The sequence below is a fragment of the Triturus cristatus genome, chromosome 3_1, assembly GCF_964204655.1.
Source record: "Triturus cristatus chromosome 3_1, aTriCri1.1, whole genome shotgun sequence".
Taxonomy (NCBI): domain Eukaryota; kingdom Metazoa; phylum Chordata; class Amphibia; order Caudata; family Salamandridae; genus Triturus; species Triturus cristatus.
Window position 1 is genome coordinate 154,853,774 of NC_140583.1, and position 18,347 is coordinate 154,872,120.

General features: G+C 45.1%; 1 protein-coding gene across 11 annotated transcripts in view; it reads left to right on the top strand.

Moving 5' to 3' along the window:
* The window catches only part of ANO5 (anoctamin 5), a 323,731-nt gene that overhangs the window by 187,064 nt on the left and 118,320 nt on the right, over nucleotides 1-18,347 (top strand). For all 11 annotated transcript variants that reach the window (XM_085643617.1, XM_085643615.1, XM_085643607.1 and 8 more), the window contains 4 exons: nucleotides 443-577; nucleotides 2,651-2,756; nucleotides 2,836-2,896; nucleotides 3,642-3,793. In XM_085643617.1, coding sequence (XP_085499743.1) covers nucleotides 443-577; nucleotides 2,651-2,756; nucleotides 2,836-2,896; nucleotides 3,642-3,793 — 454 coding nt within the window. The remainder of the gene's footprint in view (nucleotides 1-442; nucleotides 578-2,650; nucleotides 2,757-2,835; nucleotides 2,897-3,641; nucleotides 3,794-18,347) is intronic.

An 18,347-nucleotide genomic window follows, 5' to 3' on the forward strand; every position in this document is an offset into this window, starting at 1 on the left:
GAAGTTCAGAATTTGATCTCCACATTTGGGCCCAGCTACGAGTGGCTCATAGCAAGTCTGTTCTTCAGACCATAAAGCAGCTTCTAGTCCTGTTCTCAGACCTACATGTGGAAACATTTAACTCTCTATGCAGTCATCTGACAGCACTGCAATTAATAAATAAGGCAGCAGCACAAGGAATTCCTGGAGTAAATCGGATTTCTTTGTAGAAGCCTAATGTCAGCTGCATCAGAGATAGGCATTGGGCACTCAAAGAGTAAACCACAAGAATCATAGCTACCAGACTAGGAAGTCTGTCAATGAAAAGTAAGAAAAGAATAGAAGAAAAGTTGAGAAAACTACAGCCTCTTCAAAAGGCTGTAAAGCTGCCATTGTGGACATGGTGTGTTAGTACATTGTGCCCTCTGTGCAAAATAACTATTCTTACCTACCTAATTCACAGGAAGTACTATGGAGAGAAAATTGGAATCTACTTTGCCTGGCTTGGTTTCTACACTGAAATGTTGTTCTTTGCTGCAGTCGTTGGCTTCTTCTGTTTCCTCTATGGATGGATCACAATGGATGAAAACATGAGCAGGTACATATTTAAGATAAATTAGAAATAGTCACAAATTAAACTTCAATTCCACTTTGTCCACGGTCCTCTATATGATGTGATAGCTAAGGCAACCCTACAATGCTGACTGTAAAAAATACCCATGTATACATAAAATAATCCTCTAAATATTCACATATCTGATAGTAATAGTTTGTCCTCTTAATTTTGAATTCAATTAAGAAATCTTTTCATTTCTGAAAAAGAATCGAAGTGCTCTGAGGCCTCTACCCAGCCTTTTTTTTCTCTCTGACGGGATTCAGCACTTCAAATGAAGTGTCGTCTTCTTAGTTTGAAGATGTTGAGGGGACTGCTGCATGATTCTTTGCTCTGAGCAGTGATGACCATGTAGGGCTTATGTAAAGCAAATGCTGAACAGCCTCTGTTCTGAGGCGGTGGGCGGGGTGATCTGAAACTAGCAGGTGAAAACTATGTTTACAGTGAGTGATACTGTAATTCTATGTGCAACCTTTATGGCTGAAGAGATCACCAATAAGGGAAATATACATTTGAACTGAGATCCAATTTATTCAAAATGTTTGTTTCGTTATTGCTGTAGAGCAGTATGAACTGATTGGATCATGTTAGGTTTAGGAAACTTAGAAAGTATTGCAGGTAAAGTATAATTAAAATAACAAGGTGGCAGTTTGTACGAGATGGGTACAACGTGTATGTTAACATATTGGATTTATTTTGTGTGGTTTGGGAGGGGGTTGTCCAGGGTGTTGGAATGTGACTTGGTTTGTGCCCATGAAATTGTTTTCATATATATTTTAGAAGTGCTACTTCAAATACCAAGTGCTGGCTCTGTGTGAGGACTTCCAGAGACAAATGGATAAAAGCTGATCTCGGCCTGTAGTCCGAGGGTCCAGTTGTTCAAGGCCATTCTTCTTTAGTATTGACTTGCTGTAAGCTGTTTTACTTATTTCGGTGGAGAAGTCTGATTGAGAGGGATGAATTTGTTTGCTCTGTCCTATACATACATGTGTAGCAGAAGATGCTAGATTTAATGAATGTATCCGGGAACCATGAATCAGATGATGAGCCGGCATTACTAATAGCTGTGATTACATCACTGGTTTCTGTTTTCTGCTCTGTAAAGTAGGTTGAGTGATTGGTGCATACACTTCAAACTCCTCATCCACACCTGCAGAGCACTCCACAACACTGACCCTGTCTTCCTGAATATCCACAATAATTTGACCAACCTTCCAGAAACTTCCGCTTTGCTAGTCTTTCACTGGCGCACATTCCATGCTTACACAAAAGAAAGCAGGGGGACGCGCCTCCTCATAACTGGGACAACCTCCCACGAAACATCAGAGCATTCTCCCCTCTTCTTGAATTTTGCAAGAAGACCTGGCTTTTCGAATAAGCACTCTAAGGCTAGCCTCGCACACCTACAGAGCACCTGGATATGCTCACTAATAACTAACCTAACTCAACCCTCAGTGTTGAGGTTGACTAATAGTGTAAGTAGGAATTAGTCTGATTGGCAAAGGGACATGTTGATTGATCACCAATCACGTTTGATTCTAATTGTCTCAATGTGATTTACTTTTTAATGAAGTAATCCACCAGTGAGTTGCAGAGTTCCCCAGAGTGGATGATACCATTACAAATGCAGGCTGGGTCATGGAATTTGGAAACCATTTTGAAGAAATGTTTAGTTGGGCATGATGCTCTGAAGATGTGTTGCGATTAGTGAGATCGCTTGACATTCTTGATTGTTACTTTATAGTGTATCTAGAGCTGCATTTTCACCCAGTCTTACGTTTCTCTCTATCTTTTTGAAGGTTGTTGTGTCAGGTTTTTTTTACTGAAAATCTAAATTGAGTTCACCAGCTGCAGTCACTCCTGATCAAGTGAATTTTATCATTGACCCATCGTTTAGACTGCCTTTTTCTAGTCAGACATTTGAACAGGATAAAATGGAAAACTAGAAACCATAAGATCAGAAGAGAGTGAGTTCATATGAAAAATAGACCTGGATATCTGTTGATCTTCATTGTTCAACTGCATTACATTGATTGTAATATATATATTCTCGTTTAGCAAAGAAATCTGTAATCCGAAAATTGGAGGTGAAATAATTATGTGTCCGTTGTGTGATCGGAACTGTGAGTACTGGAAGCTAAACACAACGTGCGAGCCATCTCAGGTGTGTAAATTAATTTACTTAGTCTTCGAGTAATTCTACGTTTTTTAATCCTCTATAACCAGTCTCTAATTTTTTTTAGTATTCCCATCTATTTGACAATGTTGCAACGCTCTTCTTCGCAATTTTTATGGGAATATGGGGTGAGTATCATTCCCTTGTTAGAATGCATTACAATCGTGGTCCTCTTTTTTTTTTTTTCCTGGATTTATGTTTTAGAAATGATTATAATAATACCTTTTGCAATCTTACCAATGGGAATAACATTTGGGGGAACACTCTCTTGGGGATAGAGCGCACAGCTTGGTAGTTTTCAGGATTCTACACGTGCTCCGCTTGCAGTCTCAACTAAAGAATTGTTATTTGAATACTTCAGTCCAGTCTCGAAGAAAGTGTGGGACCTGAACAATTACATGGTGTGGTTATATTACTGTGCTTTACTGGGCAGGGGGTTTGTTGTCATTGGAGACAAAATAATCAGGAAGAGCGCATATAGGTAATAAGAGGTAAAGTTAATGGTGAAGGTTGCGGTGTAGCTTAATGACTGTAGCTTAATGACAAGACTGTCTCTCTATACATTGTGTGTATGTGGTAAGTAGGTGCCCGTGAGTATTTGAGGAATTACTATACAATCTAGACTGAATGTAAGGTTATAAGGGACCAGACCTGCTAGGGTTTTGTTGCTGCTGCATGGTAAGGGGGTGTATGAGCTCTCACATATGAGCATGCTCCCCTAAATTGTATCTCTGGTCAACTGTATGGTTAGTCTTGTCTTTTTCACAAGAAAATTGTTTCTCTCTTTCACTATTGATTTTTCTTCGAGAAGGTTTACACCTCTGTAAAGATTAGAAGTTGAATAATGGCTCTTTCTGAATTTTTCACCCACAGTTACCCTGTTCTTGGAGTTCTGGAAGAGGCGGCAAGCTAGGTTGAAATATGAATGGGATTTGGTAGATTTTGAAGAAGAGCAGCAGCAGCTCCAGCTCCGGCCAGAATATGAAGTCAAATGTACCAAAAGAAAAAGAAACAGAATCACACAGGTAATTTAACCGTACCATTAAGATTTAATTATGTGCTTTCACACGTGGTTGATTACATTTTTTAATGTCATTACTAAAAACTTTTTTTCTTCAAAGTGAAAGTTTCATATTTACCTGGTACATATTTGAAGTCCCCGTACATTTCTAGTTCTCATCTTCAGGCAACTTTATTTGCCTTTTGTCAAAGCCCTGTTGTGAGCCTTACAATACAAAGAGTGAACTTTATTTCAGGCAAATGCCCTGGAAATTCTCACTTTAGTAGCAGTTTCCAATATAGGTATCGGGTAGTCCTTCAGGAGGGGTCTTTCCTTGAAGGTGACAGTCTGCACTGTTGTGAGTTTTCTAAATCCGAGTGAATCACTTCCCAGTAGCTGAATATAGGTGTGATTTATAGATTGTGGGGTTTATTTGTCTTGAGTCTCTGAAATAAGAGTCAAAATCTACCAGTGCAAGGCCGGGCCCAATGCTGGGTTTGGCAAGGGTCCTTCGAAGTCTCATATGTTGCCATTATTCTCCCACTTAAGCCATAGGTTTGTGCTACAGAAGCTGCGCGTGAGACAAAATTGGATTTCGTAGCTACTAAGGTCACGCTGCAGCTGGCCAAGCTAAAATACTTTGCTGTTGTCCAAGTCAAAAACAAACTCCTCTGGGGGTCGAATTTGCAAGCTGAAGCCATTCAGGGCTCCATGAGGCCACATACCTTTGCCACAGATTCCTGCTGAACTAGCTTTCAGTGCTGCAAAAAAATTACAACTGGGACAGATCTGGTTTTCTTGCTAGCCTTTGAAGTGTGCTTTCTTGGCAAACTCTTGCACCGTTTCCCGATACTCTCAAAGTTTAAAAAAAAAAAATGTCTAAATCCACTTTTCTACAACTTCTGCAAAATGTCCATGTGGTCAGTCCTGCAGCCCCTGGCTCTTCCAGGCAGGCTTCTTGGGATGCGGTCTTTCTTGAGCCAGGTCTCCTGCTGAGTCCAATCTACTGTTGTCTTCTGGACCCTCTTGCAGTCAAGGAGTCCTTCTGCTCTTTTTTTCCCCCTAAAGCAGGTGAAGATGAGACCAAGCACTTGAACATTGGGAAACAGGTCTATTCTTTGGGTTCCAGCAAGAATCAGGTGTCCTTGAATCCTCAAATTCTTGAATGAGTCCACATCTTCCAGCAGGGTCTTTTTTAGGTGACATCTTCCCAGACCCAAGAACATACTAAAGTTACATAGAGGAGTTGAGGTGGCAGATTTACCCTGTGCACAGTCCAGCAATTTAGAGAAATTTGGCCACCTAGTCCTAACTATTTTTTAGCAGTACATCCACGCCCTTTTGCAGTCACTCTTCTTTGCCTTACTGTACAATTGCCTAGACGACCTTGTTTCAATATAGCAGAACACGTCTGCCACCAGGCAGGCCAATCTTAGCTCTGTTGCTGCAACCCTATTTAAGTGAGCTCTCCTTCCACCTGATGGGGTGGAAACTGATTCTCTGTCCTACTGTGATTCGTACCTGGCTTTCCACAGGTGGTGGTTCTTGAAAAGAATAGTTGAAGTCCTACTTAGCATCTCAAAGTCAAAGGAGGTAGTGCTAAAGCTGCCATTTGCGTTGCCAACTGTTCCTATTCACTTCTAGATTGCTGATCCCTGCTAAGTGGTCACAGGTTAACACACATCTGCTCTTCCTGGGCTCAGAGGCAAAACTGGTTTTAGGCTATTATTGGCTCTGGGAGCACAAAGTTAATTTTTACAAAGTTATTTTTCATCTTAAGTTATCAAAAATGTATGTTCGAGGCATACGAGCTGCAGATTACACACTGTGCATAGATCGCCATCTGGTGTTGGGCCCGGATGTTTGTAGTTGTTTTTCCTCTTGGAAAGTCTTTGGAAGTCACGAGGTATGTGACTCCTCCTTTGGATAGTATTGCGCATGGGCTTCGGCTCCATCCTCAGATTGTTTTTTTTCCGCCATCAGGCTCGGATGTATTCTTCGCGCTCCGGTTCCGAACAGTTTTCAGTTCTTCTAATCGGCGCGCAATCCTTTCCTTTCCGCGGTATTGTTTCGATCGCGATCTCCACACTCGACGCGACTCTCATCCTACTAAGTCTTCGATTCCGGTCGTCGATGAAGGCCTTCGGGCCTACCCGAGCTCCGGTCCTGGCTGATGGAAAGGACTCCATTTAAGAAGTGTCCTCGATGTGGGTCCAAGTTTCCCCACACCGATCTCCATGAGGTGTGCAACCTCTGCCTCTCCCCAGAACAAGAGGCTCGAGACTGTCTGGCGTGCAAATCCTTCCGGTCGAAGAACACCATTCGGGACCAAAGGGCGAGGAGAACCATAGCACACTCGTCGACAGCAATCCCCGACGACATCTTCGGAGAAGGCGTCGGTGTCCCTGAAGAGCAGCACACCGAAGAGGGCCTCGTCAGCGCCTCTGAAGCCGACGACTCAGATGTCGAGGACATCACTCCGGCACAGAGGGGCGTGAGTACTATCATGGACCCCCCCCCCCACCCTCGACAGCACCGAAAAAGGTTTCAGTCACGCCTTCGCCCTCGGGCCTAGGCACGACCAAAGACCCTGCTTCCCATACCTCGTTTTCGGGCCCGGTTAAGAAGCCCACCAAGCCTTCTGGCGGCTCGGGCCAGCCTGCCGTCGGTGCCGAGAAACACTCCTCCGCACCGGCGCCGAAAAAGAAAATGACCTCCTCTTCCGCGCCGAGCTCCACGCCGAAGCACTCGGCGCCGAAAACTGGCACTAGCTCCTCGGTACAGACACCATCCCCAGAGCCGAGCAAAAAGCCAAAGGCCCTCGAAACACACACTTCGAAGCCGAAAGTCCTCTCGGAGCCGAGAAAACAACCAGACATTTCTAAGCCGCACAGTTCAAAACAACGAACCGATGCCAGCTACAAGGCTAAAGAACATACGGATCCGACACCTTGGGTACCGACAGATCGGCCACTCACAGAAGAACTATTTCGGCCCGATCCACTACAAAAAACACTGGTCAAGGACCCTAAAACTGGACATTTGATGTTCAGCATCAAAAAGAGACCGCTGGACAAGCCTGCCCCAGCTCCACCTCCAAAGAGAAGAGACTTTGCTACCTCCCCTTTGAGAATACCTTCACCCCCTCCTCCACCTCCTCCTCTGCCTCCTCCTCCACCTCCCCCACCTCATCGTTACCCCCACACCCTCTCCTGATGAGGATGATGACAATGTCTACGATGACACAGGGGACGGGCCCCATGACCAGCCCACAGGGGACCCCACTCCTACAGGCTCCCCAGACCCATGGGACGACTACAACATTCCAGACGTCCCCAATGTCCCGCAGGATGACCTTTTTACCCTTCAAGACCGTCCCCCCCCCCCCCCTTAAGACACAATGGGGTTTAACCAATTACTCCTTAGGGCGGCACACTACCACGGAGGTGATCTCCATACAGACCCCGTGGAGGAGGATTTCCTCCTCGATACCTTTGATACTACACATAAGACCACTTCCACACGGCCCATGCTAAAAGGGGTTATCAAGCACGCGCCTGAAGTCTTTAAAGACCCAGTCAGGGCCAGAGTCCTCAATACTCGCATCGAAGAAGTATAAGGCAGCCCCTACAGACCCCACCTACATCGGAGGGCCCGCACCAATAGACTCCCTGGTAGTCTCCACTGCAAGGAAGCGTGCAAACTCCCAGGCATCAGGCGAAGCACCACCCCCTGATAAGGAGCCCAAGCTCCTAGACGCCTCTGGCAAGCGCACTACCCCCAGGCGGCCAACATATGGCGCATCGCAAACACACAAGCGCTTTTGGCAAGATATGACCGGGCACATTATGACGAACTAGAAGCCATAATGCAACACCTCCCTGACAAGTACAAGAATAGAGCCAACGAGTTAATCCAGGAGGTAAAACCATTACCAAAACCTCCATTCGCTGCGCCCTAGATGTAGCTGACACCAGCGTCCTCCTCCGTAGGCATGCCTGGCTACGTATTTCAGGTTTCAAACCTGAGGTGCAGGCTTCCATCCTGAACCACCCTTTTGACCAGGAACATCTGTTTGGGCCAAACGTCAACGTTGCCCTGGAAAAAATGAAAAAGGACACAGATACGGCAAAGTCTATGGGAGCCTTACAGTCACACACTCCCAGGCGCTCCTTTCGCCGCTCTTCCTTTCGAAGCACCTCCAGACGCTACTCCTCAGACAGCGCCTCCACTTCCTATAAAACCCTTACCCAATCCACCTCACTAGGGGTTACCAGAGAGGCGGCTACAGGGGAAACAACAATAAAGGCAGAGGCAAACCTAACACCTCTCGCTCTGCCTCCACCCCTGCCCAATGACTTCCCTCCACTCGCCCCAGACCATTTTACTCCAGTCGGGGGCAGACTCCAAAATTTCCTTCCTGTCTGGACTACTATCACTTCAGACAAATGGGTGACACAGATAATTTGGTCCGGCTACTGCCTCGAACTAATATCTACCCCCCAAACATTCCACCCAAACAACGTTCAATGCCACAGGAACATTTGTCACTTCTAAAGCAGGAGGTAATCTCCCTCCTACAAAAGAGTGCTATAGAACTAGTTCCTGCCCACCAACAAAATATGGGAGTTTACTCCCTATATTTTCTCATACCAAAAAGAAACTACACTCTATGGCCCATCCTGGACCTCAGACCCCTAAATCACTATATACACTCAGACCATTTACACATGGTCACACTCCAACAAGTACTTCCCCTACTCTCCCGAAACGACTTCCTTGCCACCCTAGACCTCAAGGACGCCTATTTCCACATTACGGTTCACAAAGCTCACAGAAAGTTCCTCAGGTTTGTAGTGGACGGTCAATATTATCAATTCAAGGTGCTCCCATTCGGAGTAACCACAGCACCGCGAGTGTTTACCAAGTTCCTAGCAGTAGTGGCAGCACACCTGCGAAGACAACACATCCACGTCTTCCCATACCTAGACGCCACTATCCAGCTACTTCACGAACTGGGCTTCACAGTAAACCACACAAAGTCCCAGCTGCAACCGTCCCACGTAAAACAATACCTCGGTGCCACCATAGACACCTCAAAAGCGCTAGCCTACCCCAGTCCGGCCAGGATAGCAAGCATTCAGGCTGTACGCGCCAAATTTCATCCAGAGCACTCTCTTCCAGCTCGAGTGTTCATGCAACTAATAGGAATGATGGCCTCTTGCATATTCATAGTACCCCATTCAAGACTCCAAATGCGTCCTCTCCAAGAGTGCTTAGCACGCCAATGGAACCAGGCCCAGGGTCAATTAATAGATCTAGTGTTGGTAGACGGTCGTGCCCATCGATCTCTGCAGTGGTGGACCACCAAAAACCTTTCCAAAGGGCGACCGTTCCTGGACCCGGTTCCTCAGATAGTACTGACAGCGGACGCATCGCTCTCCGGCTGGGGAGCTCACCTACTACATCACACCATGCAGGGCAGGTGGACACCTCAACAAGTTACTCCACATCAACCATCTCGAGTTACTAGCCATATTCTTAGCCCTAAAATCCTTTCAAACACATATATCCGGCAAGGCAGTCCTAGACCGCACAGTCAACATGACAGCTATGCACTATATACAAAAACAAGGGGGCACACACTCTCCGCAGCTCTCTCAGCTAGCACAGCGCATATGGAGATGGGCCATACCCCAAAAGATCTTTCTCCTAGCCCAACATTTCCCAGGAGTCCAAAACACTATGGCCGATCTGCTGAGCAGACAAACACAACAGATCCACGAGTGGGAACTCCATCCACAAGTTCTTCACCCATACTTTCAATTGTGGGGCAGTCACAGATAGACCTCTTCGCCACCCACGAAAACGCCAAATGCCCAAGCTTCGACGCCAGGTATCCACACCCATTGTCCAAAGGCAATGCGATATGGATGAACTGGTCAGGCAAATTTGCGTACGCTTTTCCGCCTCAACCACTCATTCCATTAGTGGTGCGTAAACTACAGCAACACTCCCTAACTTTCATCCTAGTTGCTCCCACTTGGGCCAGACAACCGTGGTACACCACATTGCTGGAACTATCAGTAGTACTGCACCAAAAGTTACACCTCTCTCCACGCCTCTTAACCCAGAACCATGGAGAGATCAGACACCCGGACCCAGCTCAGCTCAACCTTGCGATCTGGCCCCTGAAATCCTAGAATTCGTTATCTAAATCTTCCCCCAGACTGTATGAACGTCATTAGAGAAGCTAGACGACCTACCACTAGAGCTTGCTACGCAGCCAAGTGGAAACGTTTTGTGGTCTATTGTCACAACAATAACTTCAATCCCCTAGATGTCTCCATTCAACACATCATAGGCTATTTACTACACCTACAAAGATGCAATCTAGCCTACACGTCTATTAGACTGTACCTTGCAGCCATAGCAGCTTATCTACAAAACAGGCAAATATATCACTCTTTAGAGTACCTGCCATAAAAGCCTTCATGGAAGGCCTCAAAAGAATAATTTCCCCCAGAGTGCCACCCTCACCTGTGTGGAACCTAAACGTCGTTCTCACAAAACAAATGGGGCCTCCCTTTGAACCTCTACACAAATGTGAACTTCTATTCCTAGCATGGAAAACAGCTTTTCTTGTAGCCATCACTTCCCTCAGAAGGGTCAGTGAGATACAAGCACTCACCATCCAAGAATCTTTTCTGCAAATGCACAATAACAAGGTTGTTCTCCATACTAATCCAAAATTCCTCCCTAAAGTCATTTCTCCCTTTCACCTAAACCAATCTGTGGAATTACCCGTATTCTTCTCGCAGCCACAGACCGTTGCAGAGAGAGCTCTCCACACATTAGATGTCAAACGAGCCTTACTCTACTCTACATCGAGAGAACACAACCCTTTCGTAAGACCAAACAACTGTTCGTGTCTTTCTCGCCACCACACAAAGGCAACCCCATCTCCAAATCTGGGATAGCTAGGTGGATTGTCAGATGCATACAGATTTGCTACCACAAAGCAAGACGAACGCTATCTCTTCCCCTAAAGCCCACTCTACACGTAAGATAGGGGCTTCCATGGCATTCTTAGGCAACATCCCCTTAGATGATATCTGCAAAGCAGCTACATGGTCAACATCGCACACTTTCACTAATCACTACTGTGTAGATGTGCAAACTAAGCAACAAGCTAGTGTGGGCCAGGCTGTACCCAAAACATTGTTTCAAACCACTGCAATAGATACTGGTGGTCGCCGCTAGGAGCGAGTACTGCTATATAATCTATGCACAGTGTGTAATCTGCAGCTCATATGCCTCGAACGGCAAATGCTACTTACCAGTATGCATCTGTTCTTGGCATGTAGAGCTGAAGATCTACACACGCCCACCCACCTCCCCGGCTACCTTTATCTGTTCCAGTTTATCTCATTTAGATACAGCACACATGGGCATCTTCACTGCTATTACTACGCTCCATCATTTCTCTGCTGGCGAAAAACAATCTGAGGATGGAGCCGAAGCCCATGCGCAATACGATCCAAAGGAGGAGTCACATACCTCGTGACTTCCAAAGACTTTCCAAGAGGAAAAACAACTGCAAACATCCGGGCCCAACACCAGATGGCGATCTGTGCATAGTGTGTAGATCTGCAGCTCTACATGCCAAGAACAGATGCATACTGGTAAGTAGCATTTGCCTTTCACCATTAAATCAGATTTTGAACATAGAGTATAAAAAATAACTTTAAAGAATGTTTGTGATGGACACTTCTAATTCCTAATGCCTCAGCTTTAGAATATTTCCTGGTATCAGTCAGGATCCGTAGATTATTTTAGCAGTGCTCCACGTGTGCTGGATGGTGCTGCCATCAGATTTGGCCATGACTTCACTAAACCTAAGAAATTAGAGTGGAGCCAAGACAAGAAAACCCCTGCATAATCACATAGTTCCTTTCTTTCCACCCCAGAGCTTCACCCTCAACTTTGCTGATTTCCTGATGGCTTCAAAACTATTTATATAAACAAAAAAGGAACAGTTCCAGACTGAATCTACTGCATCCAGGCAGTTATGAAAACAAGAAAAAAAAATTGTATGTTTTTAGGAAAAATCTTAGGTTTTGTAGAAGAACCCTCACCCACCAACCTAGTTGGTGGCATGCTTCATCATCGGGTTCCCACCTTGGACGCCGAGTGCCTCCCAGGTGTGCTTCGTATACCTGACTACAGTGGAGCTTGTTTTCATAGTGCAAGACCGTGAGAAGTGAGTTTTTCAAAAATATCCTCCAGGATCCCCCTCCACGCTTGGATCAGCCTCTCTGGTCAGTCAGCCAATGGATGTATGGCACAAGCCAGCCCCTAGCGGGCCAGAAGTTAGGATGAAAATACCCAACACCTGAACTCCTTGTGATGTTGACGTCAAAGTCAAGTCAGTCCAAAAGCATTTTCCTCTTTCCCCCGGGATAGGGTGCTGGAAATTTTGTTTTTCTGCTAGCCCAGATTTATGACTTTTTGTCCTGTTTTAATGCTGTGTGCCTTCTGGGTAGGGAGGCCCATGCCTCATGGGACATGCCCAACGAAATATTTCTGGCATTCACAGGAGACCTCAGAGCTTTTTGTGCTCAGTGGTTCCAAGAATGACAGGACACAAAGTGTGTGTTGCATGGACACCACAATCTTCATAGGCCGCACTATTGGCTCCAGTGTTGTGTTTAACAGGCAAGCCTGGATAGGATCAACCATATTTTCAGAAAACATGCCCTTCAATGAATCTGTACTGTTTGAAGAAAATGTAAGCTCCACAGCTGAACATTTCAAAGATAGTTGTGGAAATAATCAGTCTTTGGGGTTATTTCCCCAGCCAGACAACTCCATGGGCAATAAAGTTTACAGTGTTTCTAGTGGTCTAGCTTACTAGCAGTGTCCACCATCCCAGCCAGGGGAGAAGCAAACAGTCCTTCTGGGGCAGAGGGAGTGGTGGCGCCTAAAGCCTTTCATTCCAGCAGGAACCTCAATCTTTCAGCTCTTCCACCCCAATGCAGTGGCCCCCAAGCCATTATGATTTGCCTCCTAGGCCCAGAACCAGCCAGTAGTACAATATTATATTTCTTCCACTTTAAATAGTCCATCACGTCAGACCAATGGGCTTTACAATAAGTGCTGTGCCCTGCCTTTAATCTCATCTCCCACCTCACATTTCCCCCACACCAAAACGATTTTTGGTGCGCTATGTTTCTGTCTTGATGCAGAATGTCAATCTCCTGCTGGCCAAAGTGGTCATCAAGAAGGTGCCAGGCTCAGAAAGGGCAAAGAGTGCTATGCATGCTCCTTTCGCATGTTAAAGAAGGACTGAGCCATGAAGCCTGGCTATTTAATAACTTTCTGAAGAAGGACAATTTCAGACTATTCACTCTGCCTCTGTTTTTCTGTGCTCTAAATCCAGTGGATGGATGGGGTCCCTGGACTTGAAAGACATGTATTTTCATGTACCTTTTCTGCAGACCCACAGATGCTACCTGCAGTTCCATTTGGGGTCTAATCACTTTTAAGTTGTTCTGGTGCCCTTCTGCCTTACTGGTGTTCCTAAAGTGATGGTGGTGGTCACAGCTCCTATTCATAGGTTGGGGGTGCATGTCTTTTTTGTACCTCGAGAGTCTGCACAAGGTGGGCTTGCAACAACTAGGGCGGTCGACCTCGAATCTGGGGAACTGGGTTCGAGTCTCTGCAATGACGCTGAACATCCTGTGATTCTGGGCAAATCACTTAATCTCCCCGTGCCTAACAAAAATGAATGTGTCCTCCTGTAATGCAACTGGTGCTATGTAAAGCGCTCTGATACCCAACTCTGGTCAAGTTCGTGGTATATAAAATAGGTCTGGGCGAAAATTCCGTTCCGCTCGTGGAAATTGCGATAATTTGACATTTTCGCGTTCCGCGGAGAGCGCGAAAATGTAAATATCCGCATCTTACCGGAAATTATTTTCTTGCTCGCGCTGTAAAAAAATACATCCTTGCGTGCGCGCGATCGCCTTACCTGAATCCCTGCGTTCGCCGACAAGTTTTCCCGATCCGGTCGCGTTCTCCACGAGATGTTGGTAGCCATTTGCGCAGTCTCGTGACAGTTCGCGCCTGCATTAACACCATTCGTCGCGCGATCACGTCTTTCTTCTCGCGATCATGCACTGCGAGACAAGTGAAAATAAGATGGCTGCGCCCGTGAGCAACCGCATGGGTAAGTTGGCGAGCCGCGATGACGCATAAAATACCGGGAACGGGCGGGAGAAAAACTTCTGCGTCTTCGCGATATTTTCGCGTGTTTGCGTAGATTTTTAACATTTTCGCGATAGTTTGCGAAAGTGAATTTCGCAAATTCCGCCCACCCCTAATATAAAACTGTTTAAAAATAAAATATATATATATATATATATATATATATATAGTGTGTGTGTGTGTGTGTGTGTGTGTGTGTGTGTGTGTGTGTGTGTGTGTGTGTGTGTGTGTGTGTGTGTGTGTGTGTGTGTGTGTGTGTGTGTGTGTGTGTGTGTGTGTGTGTGTGTGTGTGTGTGTGTGTGTGTGTGTGTGTGTGTGTGTGTGTGTGTGTGTGTGTGTGTGTGTGTGTGTGTGTGTGTGTGTGTGTGTGTGTGTGTGTGTGTGTGTGTGTGTGTGTGTGTGTGTGTGTGTGTGTGTGTGTGTGTGTGTGTGTGTGTGTGTGTGTGTGTGTGTGTGTGTGTGTGTGTGTGTGTGTGTGTGTGTGTGTGTGTGTGTGTGTGTGTGTGTGTATTACTTCGATTCCAATTCGGTGACAATACTCCGCCGAACAAAACAGGACACAGACCCAAAGTAAGTGCTCAATTTGGTTGTTTACTCCTTCATCGCCATGACGCGTTTCAGCTCGTCAAAGCCTTGTTCACATGACATGTCGGAGCCAATCCGTGTAAGTTATTTAAAGTGCAAATACAATTACGTAGCCACATCACATGATTTGAAAGCCGTGGAAATAGAAACAGTAAAATTGCCAAAATAGAGCCTCAAAACCAACTTGCGACTAAAATGTAACTAAAATACACATTTTGATATCAAACCTTCTGTTGCTCATGAATAATTGTAAAATACGTATTATCTGCAACCAGACAGGTATAGCTGGCTATGAGGAAATTAAATGCAGAAAGTTACTCACATGATCTAATAAAATGCCTAATATAAATAGTATGCAAATGCATATACATAAAATACTGAGATTTTCAAAAGGTATAGAAGGCAGTATAACAATTAGGTACCTAGTTGGAATAGAAAATTTGCAGGCATTACTGCGTGGGCTTAGAAAGTGGATGGGCTTCTGTGTGGAATGGAAAGTGCCAACACCAATAAAAGGGGACAAAAATAATATTAAAAATAACAAGATTAATGAAAAGAAATTGCTCGCGATGTGTAACAAAGTACGAATCTAATGGCTAAGGTATATTATGTTAAACTCCAAGTTGAAATAACTGAGTTAGCCCATACGTAAGTTTGGCAAAGTGAATAAGGTGCGAAAAGTGCAAAGTGCCAGAAAGGGAGAATGTAAAGATGCATTGACGGACCAGAGAGTGGAAATTAATGATAGTCCGTTGGCATAAATGACGAAATTTAAAATATGCGGGAGGACAGGACAGAGTCACCTCCAAAAGTATATATTGATCTAAGACAAAGTTTTAGCAGCAACAAGCACAGATTACCTCGAAAGACAATTAAAAATGTGCGAATTTGTAGTATAAAAAGGTGTGAATAAAGTGCCTGGTGTCAACAAAAGACAAAGTCTCTTGGAGAAACGGAGTTAGGAGGGTAAGGCAATGGGAGGTGCAAATGATTAGCAAAAGATAAAATATGTATAAAATATGTATAAATATGTGCAAAATAGCAATTGTAAACAATTTTCCATTTGACAATAAATATATATATCTTGATAATAAATAGTCATAAATATGAATAAATAAATACATAAAATCTTTACATCCCTGATCTACCTCTCCTAAAACAGTTCCAGGACCAGATATTTGACCATGAATGAATTATATACAAATGTACATTGATTAACTGCATCTAAATCGTAACCCCATGAAAATGCTTAGGTCAAGCATTAAGAGAGAATGTCATACACCACTTGAGTCTTATAAAAAATCCTTATCATAGTTACAGACATGTGAAAAGATCTTCCGTGGCATTCAAACCCACTGGTGACTTGGTATCAAGCTGAATAATATATCTGTCAATCACATAGTAGCTCAAGTTTTTGATGTCTGATTGATGGAATTCTTTAAAATGCCGAGCTACCGGATATGTATTGTCCTGATGAGTTATTGCTCGTAGATGTTGTAAAACTCTTTTGTGAACCTGAAGTTTGGTACTTCCAATATATCTTAGGTCACAAGGGCACGTAAGAACATAAATAGCATATTCGGTTTTACATGTGAGTAATTTTTGTATTTTGTACTCTTTGTCACAATATATATATATTTTTTTAAACAATCGTTTGCAGACCACCTCTGCAAAATGGCCAGGCTCTTGATCTCCTTGGAGTTTACCTTTCAACGAGCGCTGCTCAGTGGATTCCATTTGTAGGGGCTATCCTGAACACAGTTGCGCTCACAACCTCCCAGTATCACTTTGTTACCAGACAGTTTGGTGTTGAGGACTCGGCCTGCCGCCTTGCTATTTCGGTCAATTTTTTGATCTGCAACACCTCTTGAAAGCAGAGGAAAGGCTTTATTTGTTTTATCCTAATACAGCTTTGGGTTTCTACACTGATTGTCTGAGAAACCATCTTGTGGATGATCAGCTCTTCACGGGGTTCACGGACACCAAGAATGGCAGTGCAGTTCAAAGCAGGACTCTGATAAGGTGGATGGTCTTTCACATTAAAAGCTGCTACATTTTTGCTAAGAAGGAACCTCTTTTAGACCTTCAAGCTCATTCAACCAGGGCCAAGGCCATTATGATGGCATGGATGGTGGCAGGTGCAACATCAGGGACATTTTGCCTGTTTGGTCTCGTAAGACCTCTTATTATAAATCCACTCATCATACCTTCCAACTTTGGGAGGTACTGATATGCTATCTAGTCTAAAGATGAGAAATATGTGGTCAGAAGTATCCATTACAAGAATGTTACTTTCCTTTGGTAACACTCTTTTCGTTGCATACTCCTGCCATCTAGTGTTGGGCCCGTACTCTGCAAAATGTTTTTCCTCAAGGAAGTTTTATGATCGGGTGAGTAGAGACGACGTATGATCGGCATCATGCATCGTCTTTGCTGCCCCTTGAGACGTTAGGGTGACCAACCGTCCGTAAATTTCACGGACAGTCCGTAATTTCGGCCGTCTGTCCGTTGTCCGTGAAGGATTCTTTAACGGACGCCATTTGTCCGTAATTTTAACCGGGCACTGGTCGCACCACCCTAAGCTGGCACAGCTGCCACCCACCTCCCTTCTAGACTCCGATCCTCTGATACAGCACCAAAGTTCAGATCCCCAGCAGCATTGGGGAGGCGCAGCGTGATTGCAAACCTCACACCCTCCGCCCTTGATGAGCTGCTAAGAGGTGCTTGACGGTGACTGAGAGAGAGGGGCTGCAGCTTCAGGGGCATCTATTCAGATGCAAACAGCCCGGAATGCGTCATGTCTCTGCAAATTAGAGGGGCCTCACACATTCCCTTTCTGCCCAGGGCCCCAAACACCCTAGAACCGGCCCGGATTACACCAGGCAGCACGTGGTTCTCTTCACAAAGCTTAATTACTGTCAGTAAATTGTAAGCAAACCTTGGTTCTTCAAACATGCAGTGTATATTGTAATAAAATAAAGAAATGGCACAATTGCACCAACACTGATTAACAAAGTATGGAGGACAATCAGTTAAGTCAGTTCTCTTCCAGTATCTCTTTTAAGTACTGTACATCACAGTGGGGGTGGCAAAACTAACATTTTAGAAAGAGAGCCTGTCCTCTCGTTGTCTTGTCCAGGAGGGGGTGAGGAGCCCTACCCCACCCTGGAAGAGACCAAGATGATACTAGAATACTGCATGCCCACCCTTGTGCCCACCCTGGTGGATCCTGTTCCCCCTCCTGTGATGGCTCCTACCTCCCTCCCAGTGATGGCTCCTGTACCCCCCATGTGGTGGCTCCTGTCCCCCCCCCCCTCCGCCTGTGATGGCTCCTGTGGTGGATACCGTCTCCGCCCTGGGTGGCTTCTGTCCCAGTCCTGGAAGGACTCCTGCAGCGAGGGTGAAGATCTTGATGGGCCTCTTCTCAAAAACGCTCAGCTCAAAATTAATATGAAAAGGTGAACGAGTGAGTAAGTGAAGGGATGGGTGGATGGCTGGATGAATTAGTGAAAGGGTGAATGGACGAATGAAAGATTGAATAGATGGCTGAGAGAGGATGGATGGATGGATGGATTGATGAGTGAGTGCAAGGATGGATGAGAGAAAAGGTAAATAGCTGGATGTATGTGTGGAAGGGTAGCTGGATGGGCAAAAGGGTGGATGGATTAGTGAAAGGATGGATGGATGAGTGAAAAGGTGGATGATGAGTGAGTGGGTGGATGGAT